Source organism: Hetaerina americana, unplaced genomic scaffold (assembly GCF_022747635.1).
Source record: "Hetaerina americana unplaced genomic scaffold, ioHetAmer1.1.p SCAF_3, whole genome shotgun sequence".
Classification (NCBI taxonomy): Eukaryota; Metazoa; Arthropoda; class Insecta; order Odonata; family Calopterygidae; genus Hetaerina; species Hetaerina americana.
The window spans coordinates 60,057,729-60,077,678 of NW_027286874.1; the positions used below are offsets into that span (position 1 = coordinate 60,057,729).

The 19,950-nt window shown below is 36.6% G+C and overlaps 2 protein-coding genes across 2 annotated transcripts in view; both read left to right on the forward strand.

Moving 5' to 3' along the window:
• Positions 1–19,950, forward strand: part of LOC139690069 (uncharacterized) — a 146,526-nt gene that overhangs the window by 81,246 nt on the left and 45,330 nt on the right. Inside the window, exons 34-35 of the mRNA XM_071587267.1 lie at positions 17,072–17,349; positions 17,921–18,108. Of these exons, the coding sequence (XP_071443368.1) occupies positions 17,072–17,349; positions 17,921–18,108 (466 nt within the window). The remainder of the gene's footprint in view (positions 1–17,071; positions 17,350–17,920; positions 18,109–19,950) is intronic.
• LOC139691016 (aminopeptidase N-like) lies at positions 587–16,601 on the forward strand. Its single transcript, XM_071588730.1, has 8 exons — positions 587–666; positions 1,321–1,479; positions 5,319–5,624; positions 6,529–6,712; positions 13,108–13,264; positions 14,628–14,709; positions 15,829–16,021; positions 16,578–16,601. The coding sequence occupies exons 1-8, from the start codon at positions 587–589 to the stop codon at positions 16,599–16,601; spliced, it is 1,185 nt and encodes a 394-aa protein (XP_071444831.1).

The following is a 19,950-nucleotide window of genomic DNA, read 5'->3' on the forward strand; positions in this document are numbered from 1 at the left end:
GAAAATCAGTCCTACCACTTTTGGGTGCAACCCTGTTTATGCATTTTTATACCATATAAAATTCTGATACACTTGCAAACTTACTAATTATCACGTTCTTTTTAACATATTAATATTCTCGTTTCTTTCAGACCCATTAAGTTGATGAAAATCACTTCCAAAAATGCATTTAAAGGCATTGATAATCTTTGGAATTCTGATTGAAGCAGCCACAGTACTCGGAAAGAATGTACACAGAAAACCACTTGAAACAGTTGTGAGAAATGGAGATGCAATTGATCCTAACTATTATCGGCTTCCTAATGATATCATACCCATGGCTTATGACTTGAAAATGATACCTATTATGGAGGTGGGAAATTTCTCCTTCACGGGGACCGTAACAATCGGATTTTTCGTGCAAAACAGCACCAAATCTATAACTTTGCACACCAAGGGATTAAACGTCACAGAGCATAGTCTATACGATATGAATTCTCCAAATACAAACATTAGTATAATAAATGCAACCAATTACGAGGACAGAGATTTCCATGTCCTCTACCTGACGAAACCTTTGACCAAGGGTAGCAATTACACATTAACCATGAAATTCAAAGGAATGTTACAGGAAGACTTGGATGGATTCTACGTGTGCTCTTACGAGAACGAGACTGGGGGTATAGAGTATGTAAACATTTTTCCTTTAAGATGCTAAGACGAAAGAACAAAATTAAGATATAAAAATATTCTAACAATAACTCTTTTCTTCCTTGGTGATTAAATCCTTTCCTTCCTTTTTCGAGTTCTTCATTTATTGCCATTTCCTCTCGTGATATTACTGTCTCTTAATTAACCTCTTGATTGAAAATACTTTGCAGAATTCTCATTCACCATGAAAGAGTTTAATTTTTTTACCGGGGAAAAACAGGATAAGAAGCTAAAAGTTTTTCGAAAGAGATTGATTTCAGGGATTTAATGTTGCCAATTGTCTCTCTCATTGCCGATTATTAGTTTGACCATTGCCCTAATTTAAATTAAAAACACCGCCATTTCTTTCCTTAATGATATAACCACTACAGATAAAATGTGACTCCTTGAGCTTGAAAAGAATGCATAAATGAATGACCGCAAAATAATTTTTAACTTTTAAAGTATCGGCTTGACCAAAATGCGTAAATTGAATGATATTCAGTTTTCATAAGGAAATTCTGGAATGTTAACGGAGAAATATACACGACTCCGAAGTATGTCTGTATATGGCACACCGAAGAAGTAGAGAAAGCATAAGATTTATCTTGTTGAAACATATACCCATAGACTTGTTTTCTCTCTTTAAAGATGGATGGCTGTGACCCAATTTGAAGCGATTAGTGCCAGGAAAGCATTCCCTTGCTTTGACGAGTCACGTCTCAAGGCTATGTTCTCCATCAGCATTGCCCGACCAAAGAACATGACTACTCTGAGTAACATGCCCATCGTAAGGACTACTACGAAGGGGTAAGTAGGTCATCCATTGTAAAACGTTTCGATATCAATGTTTTATAATATACCGACGAAATCTTCGTTTCAGTTCTAATCTTGGTTCATTTGATCTCAGTCAGTACAAAACTTATCCTTCATGTGCACTTTGACTTGGTGGAAACACTTTTTCGATATTAGGGCGCTGAAAACTTCAATCGGGAGATATGCTTGTTGCTCCTGGCCACCACCGATGGCCACTGGCCGATTGACCGATGGCAGCGTGACGAAAGGTAGACCGCATGATTAACATATGAACATACGCGTCCGTATATCAATCATGCGGTTAAAAAGCAGTTCATCCCAGTTGAGCAGCTATCGCCCAAGTAATGATCACGTCAAAAACAATATAGACAAAGTATATGGGAACCAACTCAATTCTTTTAAATGAAAATAAAACGGTCAGGAAATGATGATCCTTAGTAACTACATCACTAAGAACACTAGCGCTGGTATCAGGGGAGGCAAAACCTCGGCAATCACCCTCATGAAATGTGTTTACCACACACACAATCAGTTTGCCACAGGGAGGGAAAAAAATTAGTGACCCCCAGAATAAGAAACAGCATTTTTGAACGATACCGCGAACAAGAAAATTTGAATACATCAATTAAGAAATGGAGGGAAGCTGTACACACAAGTTTCTTTTTCGTGATATGAACTGGAAAAATAGCGGGATTTATTGGAGTTACTGCAACAGTGGATTTTATAGCGGGGGAGAGTAGAATCGGCGTCATAGCTATGACCAATGCATTGGGTCTAATGATAACAAATATGAATTAGCTAAGTTACATTAGAGATGAGTGCATGTGATAAATTTAAAGACGGACTTAAACTTAAATTAATTAGGCATCACTTGGTGGTCCTTAATCATCTTCGCATTAGAAATATATTTTTATCATTAGCAGTAGTCAACTGGATAAGGGCATGTGTAAGATGAACCCAGATATTACTTACATATGTAGCCCTAAGTGACAAGGTACTAAATATCCTTGAGCTTCATACTAAATACCACATTAACTCGTTCTTCAGCTCTGTATTCTTTCTACCTTCCTTAATATTATCCAAAATACGTAACTATTCTTTTCTCCACTCCATTTCAATTCGCCTGCATTCTCCCTTGGTCGCCGTCTTCAAAATTGCGTTACTCCTTGGTATCTCATCCTCCCTTCCCCTACCGTGCACTTCACCTAGAATTTCTTCGCTTTTTCCCTTTCCGCCCATTTAATTTTTCCATTCTTCTCCCATTCTTCTCCACACCCATATCTCAAAAGGTTCCAGTCTACGTCTATTCTGTTGTCCAAATGACCAAGTTTCCAAGACATATTAAACTACACTCCATATCAAAGTTTCAGCTATAATATTCTTATTTATATCTTTTCATTATTGTTTAAATGGCTGTCACTGAATCCACGTTCAATCCAATCTCTTTGTAAACATATTATTTTATTATTACGTATTTATTATCATTTATTATATATAGTATTTTTAATACCTCATTAATTTATCTTTGTATATCTAATCCTCATCCCATACCTATCGCCATGATTTTTAATGTGCTAAGCTATAATTGGTATCATTTGACTAGCTAACGCTTGACCATCCTCAAATCTTATTGATAAGTTCCCCACTTACTTTCATTCCTGCCTCAAGCCCTGTCCATGCCTCCTCTAATATTTCCTCTGCATACGACATATTAAAATCCACATAGCATACAAATACATCATGATTATAGCATTCTATACTACTTGATTATAGTATTCTATAGTGCTTTCTAATAATGGAATGACTCATATCTGATCACGCCTATCCATCCACTTTATAAACCTTAAGAAATCTTCTCGTAAGTAATCATTTGCTCTCCTTCCATCTTTTTTATGATATTCTTAGGTACTACCTATTTTTCATGTGCAGTCAAACTTACTGCCCTATAGTCCTCTCATACCGCTGCTTTTCCCCTTTTTTAATGGTATAAACACTGACCCAGCAAATTCTTCTGGCCGAATTCCTTCCTCATAAATATTATGGGTAAATCCATAAACACTCTCCGATTCCCCGGTATTTTTTAAACTCTCGAGTATTTCTGCAGATATTCTATATATTCCCACAGCGTTCTTCAAATTCGTGTGTTTTAATGCCTATGGCATCTCGCATTCCTGGTCCTAAGCTATCCTATTTGGCATCATATTTCCTTTCTTTATACAAGCTCACTCTCCTCTATCTTTACCTTCTAGTTTCCTTATATATTCTCTCCAGGATGCCGGGACCCCTTCTGCTTCGATTGATATATAACCCATTGCATCTCTAATAGTATGAAAGGATTTTTCCTTTCCTAAATTCTTTAAGTCCCTTCACCTATCTGTATAGTGCGCTCATTTCACCTTGTCACTGTCAACTCTTCATATTTTACACTACTCGTTCTATCATTCCCTATTTTTGCCCAATTTATTTCTCACTTTAGCTTATTGTTTAGTTCTTTAGTTTATTGTTTAGTCACGTTTTTCCATTTCCTTCTCTCATCTATCTTTCTAATAGTTTTGTATAAAATCCTTGGCTTCCTAATGCTTTTCCTATTTATCAATCCCAATACTTCCTTTTCACCTTTCATTATCCCTAGTTAAAGGTAATTCCAACATTTTTCTACTATACTCGTCCCCTTATCCTCTTTCAGATTTCTTTCAGATCAACAGTCTCCTCACACTCCTTCCTTTTCGCCAGAGTTGAGTGTTTAAGTTTCCATTTGAAACCTCATCCCATGGTTATTTCTTCTAAAATTAACATTGCAGTTCATTGACACTAAATTGTGATTCCAATCTGCATCTGCTTCCTATCGTATCAATTTCCATCTCTTCCTTCGCCAACCGCTGATTTCAATCCCTCCCTCATCTCCGTTCAGTGTTTACTTCCAGGTACATTTGCAATTATTTCATGTAGTTAATTGTATACGCCACTTAGTTATTCCTTTTTATGACCGCTTGCCTGCATAAACACTGGATTGTCACATGATTGAACAGGTCTTCTTACATGTAGAAAAATACTCTGATATATTTATTTAGTCTAATAAAAAGATGTGATGGTCTATAAAAGTAGGTACGTGTATCGAAAGCTAATGAATTCGTTGTAATCAATATCCTAATGCCAACATGAAATCGCTGGAAAGAATAAATAAAGATTTATAGCTGAGGAAATGTTTATAGACATTGGAAGAGTGTACTAGGCGAGCTTGCATTGAAAATTGTTTAAATAAGATCGAATTCGGTTGGAACGCAATTGTTGACGAAAGAAAAACAGTGAATGAGACATAAGAGTACATTTAAAAAATAGCATTACTCTAAGACAGTCGAAGTGGGAAGATAAGAGGCGATAAGGGTAGAAAGTAATGCATTAAAAAGAAGAAATAAATGATTTTGAGGCTTTGTAAAGAAGATTATAATCGTGAGGAGCATAAACGTAATTGTTGGAAAATAAGAAATTGATACGAAAGAAAAGCCTGAAGCAACTAATTAAATATGTAAAAAATAAAGAGTTGTCTCTATTTGAAAGTTTGATACATCTTCGGGTTCGGTAGGAAAATGCATGAAATGTGGACACCAGCTTTGGGTTAGCATTGATCTGCGCCCTTAGATAAAATCAATGGATAGGAAGCTCTTTTAAAAGTCAAAAGCATTAGAAGAATATTTTTCACGCTAACAACTGCCCCGATAAATATGCCAGATTGATTGTTATCCTCTCATATTCCTGGGATGAGAGTCTGTACCCGTGCAAATAACCTCCACAATGATTTGCTTTATTTTTTTTCATGCACGCCTTTAATGTAGAGCTGATTTGCCTCCCGGATACGTCATGGACATTTATCAACAATCTCCGAAAATGTCCACGTACTTGGTGGCGTTTGCCGTCTCTAAATTCGCAGCAAACCCTCCAGATGCAGACAAAAAATTCCGGGTGTGGTCGAGGAAGAAGGCTATAAGTCGAACCAGCTACAGCGCGGAGGTGGGACCGAAAGTTTTAGATGTGATGAAGAGTATAACATCCATAAATTACACCTTACCAAAAATGGACCTCGTTGCGGTCCCTGATTTTGCTGCCGGAGCAATGGAGAACTGGGGTATGGTAACCTTCAGGTCTGTACGATATGCTTTTTCAAATTGTACATGCGTGTATATTTAAAGGCGCTGGGGGTTTCCTTTGGATTTTCCTGAAAAAGGATTAATTTCATTATTTGACCACGGACTAATCTATGTGGGTTTTCTTAAGAAATTAAAACTATGTCAGACTGTTCAATTCGTGGACAAATATCATTAAATTGTTTTCAAAACCGTGTTGGTGTGCTAATTTCTAGAATCAAACAATTTTTATGGCATGAAAGTAGGCATGACAAATCAATTTCCATTTCAAGGAGCAGGAAGGGTTGCAAATTAAAATGTTAACGCCAACCTACCAACGAACACAAAGATTGATCCAGTGAGTGTAAATCTCGCCAAAGAACTGGAATAAAAACGAAATAATTTACAAATTACTCGGAACACAAACGCCAAAAATTTGTTTTTATCCTTTAAAAATTCAAGAAATTTCTTGCTATTGGGCACTTCTATGCCCAAAAAAATGAAGTGGTACCGTGTTTCAAGTGCTTTATACAACTTCCTACGGTACAAAGGGCACGATGAAGTTTTTTTTCTGCGTAAGAGTTCCAACAGTTGTGAAGGCATTTTATAATCGAAACATGAGGAATATATGTGCAAGTATTGTTAATGACAATCATGAAGGGTCACTGAGATGAACATTCACCTCTTAAAGCCACCACATTTATATTTAATGTTATTTTTAAAATTTATATTTTAGACGATTTCGGGGAACATATCAACCATTATCATGTGCATAAAGGTTGGTTTGTTGTAAATATAGCCTGCAATTTTACATAAATGGCTTAAAAATGTATGTGACTATCATTTTATGAAATTATGGCTTCAGTCCAGCACACGAGTGTATGGTGACGACTAATTGAGTGGTTAATTTTCTATTTTCAAGGGAGACCGATCTCCTCTACCAGGAAAATACATCTACTAGCCTCGATAAACAACAAGTTATCACAGTCGTGGCACACGAACTGTCCCATCAATGGTTTGGTGACCTCGTAAGCCCGGAATGGTGGTCCTTTTTATGGCTAAACGAGGGATTCGCAGAATACTGGATGTATGTAGTCACTGATTTGGTGAGTGCTTTGCAAGGAGAGTTATGCAATCATGTGAATGGCAACAGATACTTCACCATGAAGTTATTGTCGACCTTAAAACTTGCACTTATTGTATGGCTCCTTTTACCCTTATTCCTTGATTTAACGTAGTCTCACTCATCGTAGAAAACGGTCCAATTTAACGACATGTGAATTGCCATTGCATTCAGTAAAATGTTTATGCATCCAGGGGGCATGATTGATTGAAGATCCCGGAGAGAAAAAAGTTTAATCGATCAGTAAAATCCTAATTTATCATTATGGGTTATCAATTTGCGATTTGATTTGCCTCAACTCCCTTATATCACCTGTATTTACCATTATCTGCTCCTCGTTGTTAATCCTAGGCATTCCTCTATAATTCTTATCCTCCATTTTTTCCTTCAATCATGATCCTCAGTAAATTATCATAGTTTCGAATATGCCCAATTACCTTCCATATTATTTTAGGTACCCTCCATTGGCTTCTCTCTTCACTCACTCGCCGAAGAACTTAGAGATTTGTTACTCTTTTCTTCTTTTTTTCTGTAGCATCGCATTTTCGTCTCCTCCAATTTCTTTTTCTCTACTCCTTCCAACAAACCAAAAAATCTCCTTCAACTTTCATTGGCATTTACCCATGGGTATATCATATTGACGATAGCGATGGGAGATAACCTTAAATGTAAGCGGTGTATTTATAGTTCAAGATGCTTTGCAAATCAATAAAAAGTCAAAGTGACAAGGCCAGATGTGGGCGATGGAACCGTATCTACCACCGTGACCAGACATGATAGTTTAATCCAGAGGGCAAAAAGGAAAAAAAAACGATTGTGACCGTATTTCTACAAAATGAGGATATATTTTAAAATAGTATCGCCACATGCATGATTAACTCACATATCAGTCTACCATTTCATCGCATCAACTCAAGCGTACTTCCGAAAAAAATAATTTATCGTCTCCAACCCTACGTCGAGCACAAAGATAATGGCAATTTTTTGACAGTCATAATTTCTTCTTTCGTTTCTTTGTGCTTCAATTTTTCACTAATCGTTATCAAGGAATGCAAATCGTCAAGAGCATTGTCATCAACAAATCTCCCGAAATCATTTTCCATACATCGGCATCCCCTCTTCCAGTAACAGTTTTATTCTGGTGTCATAGTTTTATAGTGAGTTCAATAAACCTACCATAGCGGATAATCTTGTACATTAACTTTGACAACTACATTACTCCGCCCTTTACTGTTTTACTCTAAAGGCGAGTGCCATTAAGAAAAACGTGAAATTATATTACAAAAGGAAACTAAGCCGGTCTCGCTGATTTTCTTCCATACTGATCTATCTTCGTGAAGTTAAATCAATTCCTATATGCAATAATAAGAAAACTTTAGAAAGCTTTAAATAACTTTATTTTGGTCCAGTGACCATCAATAGAGCGACGTAAGGGCTTGACAGAGAGAAGATGTCAGTACTGAAGCACTGTTCGATGTCAAGTGAATAATTAAGCTGGCGGGAAGGGGGGATGGAGAGGGGGAGGTGTAGCAATGTCGGGGAGGGTGTAGGGAGAGACGGGAAGAGGGTGCATTGTTAGAAATGTCTGTTGATATATTTTGAATTTTGACCTCTTTAAAATATTTAACTAATTGGATAAGTGGGCCGCTAATGATACCTGGCTAGTTGTTCATAATATTTTCTTGCCGCATGTGTTTGTGTACGCTTTCGGTGGCGTGGAGTTTGAAATTTTCTGTCTATTTATTTATTTTATTCATTTATTCAGGCACCCTGCAAGCCACCGCTAGGGTGTGTGGCAGGGGGTGAACACACACCAGGCCAACTTTCACCCGAACATGACACCACCGCGGTCGGATAATACTATTATGATCCCCCATCGTTCGTGGCAAAAATGATATCCTAAAATTATTTGTTCCTCACTTAATCTCTCTAATCTCACTAACATAATCTCTCCCACTGTAGTACGATGGGGGTAATAAAACGTCAAATATTTTTGATTAACGTTAATCATTTGAGCGTGATTGCGTGACCTGTTTCACTTTTGAGTTTTATTTTATTTTTTTATTTATATATACCCTGAAACCACCGCCAGGTTGTGAGGCAGGGGGTGAATACATGCCAGAATAATTATACTCAAAAATGACCCTACCGCGGTCAATCAATGCTATTATAATCCGCTCTATTTCGTGGAAAAAATGACACCTTAAATCCATCTGTTTAACATTTAATCTCTCATTTTATTAACATGATCTCTCCTACCGTAGTGCGATGGGGGTAATAATATATTTTCAACATTACTACTAAAGAGACCTCCTTCCAATTTATGCAAGAGCTTCAATCGGTAATTTAACCTTCGCTCTGTGAGTGATTCCCAGCCTAACTCCTCAAATATTTTGGATGCGCTACTAAGTTTATCATAACAACGTTTTACAAATCTAGCTCCTCTACGCCGCACGCAATCGAATTCGGCAATCAATCCAACTTCGTGAGGATCCCATATACTTGCAGCATATTCTAAATGAGGCCTAACCAACGACAAATAACATTTCCCTTTGACCTTTTAATTACATTTACCAAGCCTCATCTAATAATCCTAATTTTTTGTTGCCTTTTCCACATATTTCCGCAGGTATTTCACTCAGGAGAAATCGTGATCGAGGGTAACGCCTAAGTATTTAATTGAGTCTACGAATTCCATTTCGGTGCCCCCAATGCAGTAGGCGTTCGGGTGGGAATTACTTTTTTCCAAAAAAATAATGAATACGCAATTTTTAAGTTTAATTCTAATTGCCAAGTGTCGCACCAGCGTTGTATAGCATTAAGGTCATCCCACAAAGCTGCTGTGTCCTCAGGACCACGGATGTATCTATAAACCATTGCATTGTCGGAAAATAAACGAACCTTACTAGTGACTACGGAGTCAATGTCGTTAAGGTAAAGTAGGAATAAAAGAGGTCCGATAGCCCTTCTCTAGGGAACACATGAAGTAACTTCTACTGCATTTGAGCAAACTCCATCTATCATTACTCTTTGAGCCCGACCATTCGAAAAGTCTTTAATCCAAACCCGTTTTGCACCAGCTGATTGGATAAAACGACCGTTTTTGTAATGAGCAAGGTGCTCTTTGAACCTGATGATCTGGTTTCGTCTAGTTTGTCCTACATACGTGCGTTGGCAAGTGCGGCATTTAATCTCGTTAATCCCTGATTTTTCTAACGTGGGAGTTTGGTCTTTAGGGCACCCTAAGAGATTCTTAAGTATGTTCGGGTTTAGTTGTGTGGTGTTGTGTCGACTTGTTTGAACTCTTTTTGTAGTCCATTGGTAAGGATGGGGTAGTTGGGAATAGCAATGAATTTCTTATTTAGAGTCTTATATTGTGTTGTGTGCGTAGTGTATTTGTTATTAACTTTATTTTTTTTGCTGTGGCATTTTTTCTATAGTTAGAAGTTTGTATTTGTTGGTTTTGGCGATGCATTAGCTCGTTGATTTACCGTTATTTGTCTAGGGGTACTATAAGTAGTCGCTGTATAAATAACTTGAAGGTCGCCATATTTGTATGGTTGTTGCGACTGTGCGGTTGTTGAGTCGGTTTTTAGGAAGTTTTCGGTGTGTGTCCGTGGCCTATAAATGTCGAATTCTAGCACACATTTACATCTGATATCTGGTATGTCTAAAATGAGAGTGAATTGTTCTGTTCTATTTCACATGTAGACTTTCTTATCTCGTGTTTACTGTTCAATTCGTCGATAAAGCTGTTGATGTCGCATTTGCTGGTATCAAATATGACAGATATGTCATCGACATATCTCAATCATGTGCTGGGGAAATAACTGAAGTTTTTTTAGCATGCTTTCTCAAAATTGTTGAAGAATACGTTGGCGACGAAGAAAGATAAGGGGTTACCCATCGCCGACCTTATATTTGCGTATAGTATGTGTTATTAAATTGAAAATGTGTATAGTTTTGCTTGTGTTATGTATTCTTTAATTTTCTCTGGGGTAATTTGCTCCGTGCTAAAAAAGTCCTCTGTGACGTGGGTATGGGGACATTGGGAAAGAGATTTTTAATATCACACGATACAATTATTTCGTTGTGAAGTTGTAAATCTTGAAGGTGTACTCGTAAATGTTGTATGTTGCGTGCGAAGTCTTTTTTTCGACTTCGAATGATTCTTCGGAGCCAAGCGCTTTGTATTCCGAGGTAAGCCATTTAGCTAGTTTGTAGGTGGGAGATTTTATGGGTGAAATGATAGGTGCCATTTTGTTACCGAATTTGTGAGTCTTTGATAGTGCATAAAGTTTGGGAATTCTCTTGTTTTCGGGTTTTAATGTAAAGCGTAACTTTTTTACTACAATTTTTATTCAGTGATTAAGTCCAAAGTTAGTGTCTGTGTTCATCTTATTGAGTGGATTCTTGTGGATTTCGTCATATGGACCGTCAGGGATAGTGTTTATGGTGCGTTCGATTATTCTGATTTGTCGAGTATGACTGTGGAGTAGTTTCCATTGTCTGATTTGAGGTAATACCAGTCTTTGTCTTTGAGTTGTTGCATGATTGTTTTATTACGATTGTGTTTGTGAGTGAGGTTAGCAACGTTTAGCTCTATCTGGAGTTGGCAGGCATGTCTTATAAACTGCTTTTTTGTTGCGAGATTAAATGTACCATTTGCCAACGCTCGTATGTAGGACTAACTAGACGAAACCCGAGCATCAGGTTCAAAGAGCACCTAGCTCATTACAATAACGGTCGTTTTAACCGATCAGCTGGTGCAAAACTCATAAATGAAACTGTCCACGTAATCACGCTCAATTATATGTTCAACTTTAATCAATCAGAGAGATAACTTAAAACTCAACGCCACCGAAAGCGTACACATACACATTTGACAAGAAAATGTGATGAACGACGAGCCAGGCATCATTAGCAGCCCACTTATCCAATTAGCAAAAGGTTTTTAACTGGCCAGAATTTAAAATATACCAACGGACATTTCTAACAATGCACCCTCTGCCCATCTCTCCATACCCCTTCCCCGACATTGCTACACCTCCCCCTCTCGCCCCCCATCGCCAACTTCATTTTTCACTTGACATCGAACAGTGCTTCAGTACTGACGTCTTCTCTTCAGTACTGACATCCAAGCCCTTACGTCACTCTGTTGATGGCCACTGGACCAAAAATAACGTTATTGGAGCTTTTTAAAGTTTTATTATTACACATAGGAATTTACGTAACTTCACATTCGCAGACAATAGGTCACACGTCATCTGATCTATTCCAGCATACTTTATTCGCATCAGCCACATTCACATTCTGTTTCATATATGATCATCTGTACCCGTAACTTCGAATTTTACCTCTGAATCACCCCTACAGACACTCATTCCCCACCCTGTATCATCTATTTCAATCGCATACATTCCTCAGGTATCCTCATACCCAGCGCATTCATTTGAAATTTATGCTAATTATATCATAACTAAGTTTCCTTTCCAGTCAATATTGGGGAGGGAAACCACTTTGCTAATCTAAAAAAAGTACTGTCTACAAAAAGATTCAGTATTTTAAATAATCTACTTGTCACTAAAATCCTTCCTGCTGGAATTCGACTCATTCCACTCGCTTCCATCCTCCGGCTTTCATTACATCCTATTATTATATGCAAAATCATTCAATTTTTTCACGGTTTATTGTTACCGTACGTCGTCCCAATCTTCTTGTAGTACCCGACTCATTTTTTTTGGACGCATTTACACTTACTTTAATACCCCTTCTTGCATCGTTGAAGCTATTCAGGATGTTTTGTAGTACGCGATAGGTATAGTGGGCTCTCACAAAGAGGTCTGAGGTCTAAAGGCCTTTGTAAGCCAGAAAGACTGTCAGCCAACAATAACGTTGGGGTACAAAATAACTGGTAAATTTACATCTTCTGCCAATATCCTTAACTTCGCATCCATAGCTACACATTGACCGATAAAAACATTTAACAGCCATGTTGGCATCGCAAAAGTTCTGAATAGAACAGCTATGACAAATCTAAGGGTGGAAAAATGAATGAATATGAACATGGCTAAAATGGATTGAAAAGAAATCACGATTTTATTTATGATAAAATGAGGACAAACTTCACGATTGAAATGGTGAAGGGAGACACCCTTGCCACGTGAAAAGTTAGGCACAGGTCCTCCCCTTCTGGCGTGTTACTTGCTCACTCCCTTCTTACAATCTATTATCCATACCATGCCTTTTTCCTTCTCTATATGATAGACAAAGAAGATCTGGCAGCCAGTATGTGTCCATGCAATTATTTCAAGCACAATATTAAAATATGTGTTGGTAAACTTATATTAGAAGGATGCTCCGCTGTTATTATTCCAGATTCAACCAGCCTGGAGACTAATGGAGCAGTTCGTTCAGGACAACATGCAAACGCCATTCATTTCCGATGCCATGGAATACACGAAGTCAATCGTTTATAACGTTATCGATCCGAACATTAATGATTATTCATCCAGTGATATCACATATGGAAAAGGTTAGTGTATGATAGTCAATTACAAATGCATTTCAAAGTGCATATTAATAACCTAAATTTAATAAGCTTCATAACCATCATCCAAGTAGGTAAATATGTTCTGAAAAGTTAGATGATCAACCATTTCATTTATAAGCCAAGTTAAATCAAAACAAAAACAAATATTGTTTAAATACTGAGATAACCCATTAAGGAGGAATAGTGCGTATTAAACTCCAGAGCAAAAGCCTAAATAACAGAATAAATAAACTTGTGACAGTGTTAACTCGAGGGAAATTTTTATAAAAACCAGCATTGTTAGCGATTATCTCCCTCCATGGATGAGAGAAGCCATTTTTGCCTTATTTTTATGATTATTTGCCCTACGGTGTTATTAAAAAAGTAAGCACAATAAATATTAGCGTTTATGAACTGAAAATAAATAAAAATGAAGACGAAATCCGTTAAACATATTGAATATATAAGTGTTGAACCAAATAGGCGCATAGATAAATAGATTCTATTTTTGATTTTAAAGACTATCGGTATTCTGTCCTACTTGTCTGTTCGCGGTCTTTTCTAATTTTTAATAATGTATTTACATTCTCAGTCAATTAAGTTCAAATACTTAGTGTTGGTGGCTAGGATTCCATGTTTTGCGGAATAAATATTATTTTCATTGTTTTTGAGACTTATATGTAATTATTACTATCGGAAAAATCTTGATTCCGGGGCGCAGTGGACCTATGGATAGATCTCTGAGCTCCTGACTGTTGGGTCTGGGTTCGGTTCTAGTTGACGCTGCTGTCCAACCTCACCCTCAACCAACCTACTTTGGGGTTAGGTTTTAACTCAATATTCTCAATTTCATCCCAAAATAAAGACGGCTATCTAGTGGTGTGGCAAGGCTTATGATATACCAATCATACGGCCTAAAAAAATGCGTCTTTAATGATCTTAAGTTATAATAATATATTTCTGAAAAATTCTAGACTTCTTTTGTGAGATGTGGTAACATGGTTATAGAAGCCAGATGGTAGGGGTAGAATTGAGGCTTTCGAAATATTAGTGTGGAGAAGGATGGGAAAAGTGAAGTGCACAAAAAGGAAAACAAATGAGGGAATACTAGGCATGGTGGGGGAAGAGGAGACTGACTGCGGGTAGACATTCAAAGGAGGTAGAAAAGATAGATATATGCACAGATACATATATGCACAGATACATACACGAATTTTGCGAAGACCGACCTCCGTGTTGATTACTGTGTTTATGGTTTATTTTTAAATAAATAAATATATATATCTGTTGAAAAATGTAAGTTAATTGTCATTATGTTATATTTATCGCCAAAATATATTCATAATCACTCATTTCTTCCATACAGGCTCATCAATCATTAGAATGATGGAACATGTCCTGACTAGGAAAGTATTTTTCCAAGGACTGAGCAGATATCTTAAGGAAAGGTAAAATTAAATATCTATGAAATATTTTTTATATTATCGAAGAAGAATTTATTGCCAATGAAATACTACATGGCAATTTTAATATAATATTAGATAAAATATGTACATATAACCACTTGACTACTCAAAGTTAAAAGTTTCCAAAACCTTCAATAAAAATAATTTAAAAAATAATCATTTACGGTAGACAAAGCTGATGATCAGTTATTAATGAAGGTGCTTATTGTAATAGGTGCTAAAATGAGAAGCATAGGAGAGCGGTTCAGTGAACCCAGATCTACTGAAATTTGGCAGGATAAAGTGACTAAGAGGTTTTTACTTCGACCGTCATTCAGAAAAACTTTAAGCTATTAGAAGAATTTGGAAAAATTTGCTTTAGTCATAACTACTATATGAATTATCATTGTTCGAGTTTAATTCAATGGTAAGAATTCTTCATCGAAATTCTAATTGTTCCAATAAATAATGAATTAAAGAATTTCAAAACTCGGTTATCTGTACGATCATATATTACTTCAATATTACATTCTTCTTATTTTGTTTTAAATATTCTCTCAAGATCCAAATATATCTTAGGGGTACACAAAGTAAGAGTAAGCTTTGCTTATAGTGTTATAACACTGTTTCTAGAGTTTAGGAATACTTCTATACGAAGAATTGTTTCCTCCCAATACGTCACATCAGTGGTACCTGGTGATTCTGGGCGATGAATTGCATTCGGAAAATCAGCAGTTTTTTAACCGTGAGAGACTTGACATATTAACTATCTCCAGATGCTATATGCATCTATAATTATTTGAAAAATTTTTTATTGACACCTTTTATAATTTATTGACACCAAAAGTAATCGTTGTAAAGCTACTAGCTTCGTTTTCAAACTTCTCTTATGTGTCCACACATTCATTGACTTCGCAGTCATCTCCGCCGGGCATTTTCTTTCGCTCTTAAATTACTGCAGAGCTTTGAAATCGTGGGTTCAAAGCCGCGCCTTTAATCTGCAAATATTTTACGAGGGATGGAATTATTCGTGTTTCGTATGACATTTTTACTTCTTGGATATCTACTTCGGTGTGCAGAAGTGTAAGGAGGACGAATATATTCTTAAACCTGTCTTTCCAGAGAGTTCAGCTCAGCAAATCAAGACATATTTTTTGATATCCTACAAAAAGAAGTAAACAGCTCCGGCAATAGCAATACTCTACCAGCAAACACAAGTGTTGGTGACATTTGGAGTACATGGACCTTACAAAGGGGCTACCCGGTAGTCACGGTCAACCGGGATTATGAAGAAGGCAAAGCAATTATTGATCAGGTAAGTCGTATTAACTCGCAAACCTTACGCAGTCTGTAATAATCACAATGTTATACATGCTCTAAGTTTAGGTCTTTTTGGTAGAAGTTCTCTTAAACATTATTCTGGAGAATTTAAGAGCACTAAAAAGTTATTCAAGAGTCTCCAAGACAATCTGTAGCTATAGGAAGACTAACCGAGTACTTACGGCATCCAGGAGAAAATTTCAGAGTTCAATCCCAGTATTAACAAAGTCAATAGCCTAATTGTAGAGATAAGAATACTAACGTGTTTTTGCAACCTGGGCTCCACTCAATGGTATACCTTTCGGAGGAAAACTGAATGATCCAAACGGGTTCAGATCCAAGAATCCGCAGGTATTTATTCAGTGGGAGCCAATTATTTTTCCTCCACTGCGGAAAGTTAGATCAATATTACAATATTTAGATTACGGATGGAGAGACATTCTCCTTGCTTATCTCGCTCCACAAGTTTTTTGTGAATGAGTGAGATGAAAAATATCCCAATTGTTAGGTTATGTTTTCAGTCAATATTTGAACTTTTTGATGATTCAAAGTTTGAGAGAGCAACCAAGGAGTAACCAACAAAAAGTATGTAAATATTATGATCCAGAGATTTATGTTTTGCAATAAATATTTCAGAAAAGATTCGTTTTGGAAAATTTCGACTACAATAAGCAACAACGATGGTGGATCCCACTTTCATACACGACTGAGGTCCACCCGGATTTCAATGGAACAAGACCGAAGAATTGGATATCCCCAAATGAGACATCTATCACAATCGGCGGCATTCCAAGGAATGCGGGTTGGGTGATTTTTAACGTACAGTCGACGGGTAAGTAAGGAATAGATAATAATTAAATCTTCCTTTTCCAATGAAATTTGCGCATTTGAGTTGAATTGCGAGTATGAAAAAAGGGTCAGTTAATATTTTCATCATATAAATATGCTTGGCAAAATATCTGCAATGCATGTTATGATTTAATAAGTGAATATCCATTGAATTTTTTATGTTGTGACACAATTTCCTCCAAACTGCGAATATCAGGCTACTACAGAGTAAACTACGATGAGGAAAACTGGGGGCTTATAATTTCTTGCTTAAAGAGCCAAAACCGCAGCAATATTCATCCAGTAAATCGAGGTCAGCTCCTGGATGACGCTTTAAGCTTGGCAAGAGGAGGATACATAGATTATCATTTGGCGCTCAATTTAAGTCAGTTTTTGGCCAATGAGACTGATTTCATTCCTTGGTATACTGCATACAATTTACTTGATTTCCTTGATATGCAATTGTCATCGACGTTAAGCTATTTTGCTTTCAAGGTAAGTAGTCACCTTAAATTTCAAATTAATCGTCAATCTACTTGTTTAAGTTCGTTAGATATTATAGTTGTCAATTTTCAAACAATTTCCTCAATTAAACCTTACATAAATATCAATTAAATATGAAATCACGATAGAAAAAACAGTATGAATTTTTTTTAATTATTTAAATTTTGCATCCATTTACATTAAGCTCAGGACTAATTATTCAACACCGTCACTGTGGTTTAAAAACGACCACTTTGCCTTTCATTCGCGCCGAATTTAAAACTAAATCGTAGAGAACACGTTGCATTCTTTCTTGTTTAAACCTAATTTTCTTTTTCGTTAAACTCTTAATGTTCCATACTTTGAATGTAATGTATCTCACTCAAATGACTTCAATTCTTCAGCATCATTATCAAGTGGTCTATGTCTAGTTAGAGCGGAAATCAGCTGAACTGTGCTAAAATTTAAGTTTTAGAGAATTACAGCGTATTTTCATTTTATTTTCAAAAACATGATATATATATATATTTATATTTATAGAATTTATTTGGTAGCTCTAATGAATACATTACATTTTCCACAGGATTACATGGCAGACCTATTGAAAACCCATTATGAAACTTTAAAATTCAATGAATCCTCAAGCGAAGATCACGTAACCCGCATGAGCCGTTCCATGCTACTTCCTAGGGCATGCAAGTACTCAGTGGGAGATTGTAAACAACAAGCAATAACGTTGTTTAGCCAGTGGCAAAACACGAGAGTAAATACGTAAGTATAAAACGGGCAAATTAATTTTGGTCTTAAAGTTTTATTAGTGATATAGGTATCCTTGAAAATATATCCGAACAAAAACATTTCCCTCTTTTCCGTTACATTGATATTCATCGCATACATTGTATACATTTTCCAGGAGTTCATCTATATCTTTATTTTCATTCATCCTTACATATTTTCTACCATTTTAGAGCACTCCCTGAAAATTAACGTTTTTCAAGGGGTCCTAAACTTGCAATTTCAGCTACACCGTGTACTTTTTATCTTCTGATTAGACAACACGATTTTATTGTCTTCATTTAGAGCAAGATCCTAGCTATTATAACAAGATCGACCCTGGAAGGCTATTCTACCTTATTAATCTTCCTTTAACCTGGAAAAAGCTTTTTCTGCGTAAGGAGAAGTTCAATAGGATTCTCATGAAGGATCCTATCACCAAAATTTTCAAATTTTAATTGATAAACGTATCCTCAATCGAACCAAGGAGCCGTAATATTTACATATATTCCTATATTACTGAAGAATTGCTTTAATTCCTATTGTTTCTCAAAATGGTGAGTATCTAATTTTTTTAAAGCAACACAAATGGATATATGGCCACCTGTATAATTTTGTGAGGTGCAAAAAACAACGGTTAACATTTTTAGAGTTGGATCCAAAAAAACATTGTGTCATTGAATTACCATTACATGCGACGGCGAATTCTTGCCCTATTTGCAAAAGGCTAAAAATTAGACAAGCATTTCACTTTCGAAGTAGGGGAGCAAAACGCTGTAAAATTAAAAGTCTGTAATTGAGTAGTGAATTGTAAATTTCTTTCTCATAATTATTCATTCAATGGGTACCGTCTTTTTCTTGCAATTTTTTTCACCTCTACCGCATTCACACACACACACACACACTGTTTTGAGCATGAGCAACTATAACTGAAACTTCGAATACTCCTGAACTTCAAAGAGTCCTTCCAACGGCATTCACCTCCAACTTCCACGGTCTAACTCTTACTTTCATGCGATTCATTCTTCTCTTTTAAACCTTCTGTTGTTTTGACTCTCATCCATTCTCTCGGTAAGATCAAATCAGCGTGGTTCACTTCATGGTGCATGTCTATTACAGATGGAACAAATCCATTATTTTTTCATAATTCACTCATTTCTCACCCTTTATCATCTAATTTAATCACAAGTACCCCTCAATTAACCATTTCACAGGGTATTCATTCAACATTCAAGCTTATTCTGTCATACCAAAATTACTCCTACATGCAGTAATTATGGGAGGAATACACTTGCATCAATTGCCGCTCCTTGTGACTTAGAACCAGATTTATTTTGTACATACTCCACGTATTTCCAGCAACTTTCCTAATATAGTTTATTACGAAAATACCTTGCCCACTTGTTCAATTATTTCTCTATCGTCATTCTGCAACCATTCTCTTCATCCTACTCGTAAAATACTACTTCCGTTGGATATATTTGCCTAATTACTCTCAGTTAAAATCATTTATATTCCCAATCTAACATATCTCAACCATACGGCTGTCAACTGGAAGGTTGGTTTCATGAGTGAGGACATAGCTCTTACAATGCTAGGCCCAACGGCCTCGGCGCGTGAAGTTCACACATCAGGGAAAGGGGGGTTATTTCCTTTCCTTGTCCAGGCAGTGGTTTTACAAGAAGAACTCGTACCCAAAAAATCACACAACATGGGTGAAACTTGGGATGCACAAAGACGTCCCCAGGTATCGAGCTCGGACCCTTCGGTCAGTAACCTAGTGTTATTGCCTGCCTGCCCACCACATCCCTCTTGTACCTGTACAATTGTTTAAATATT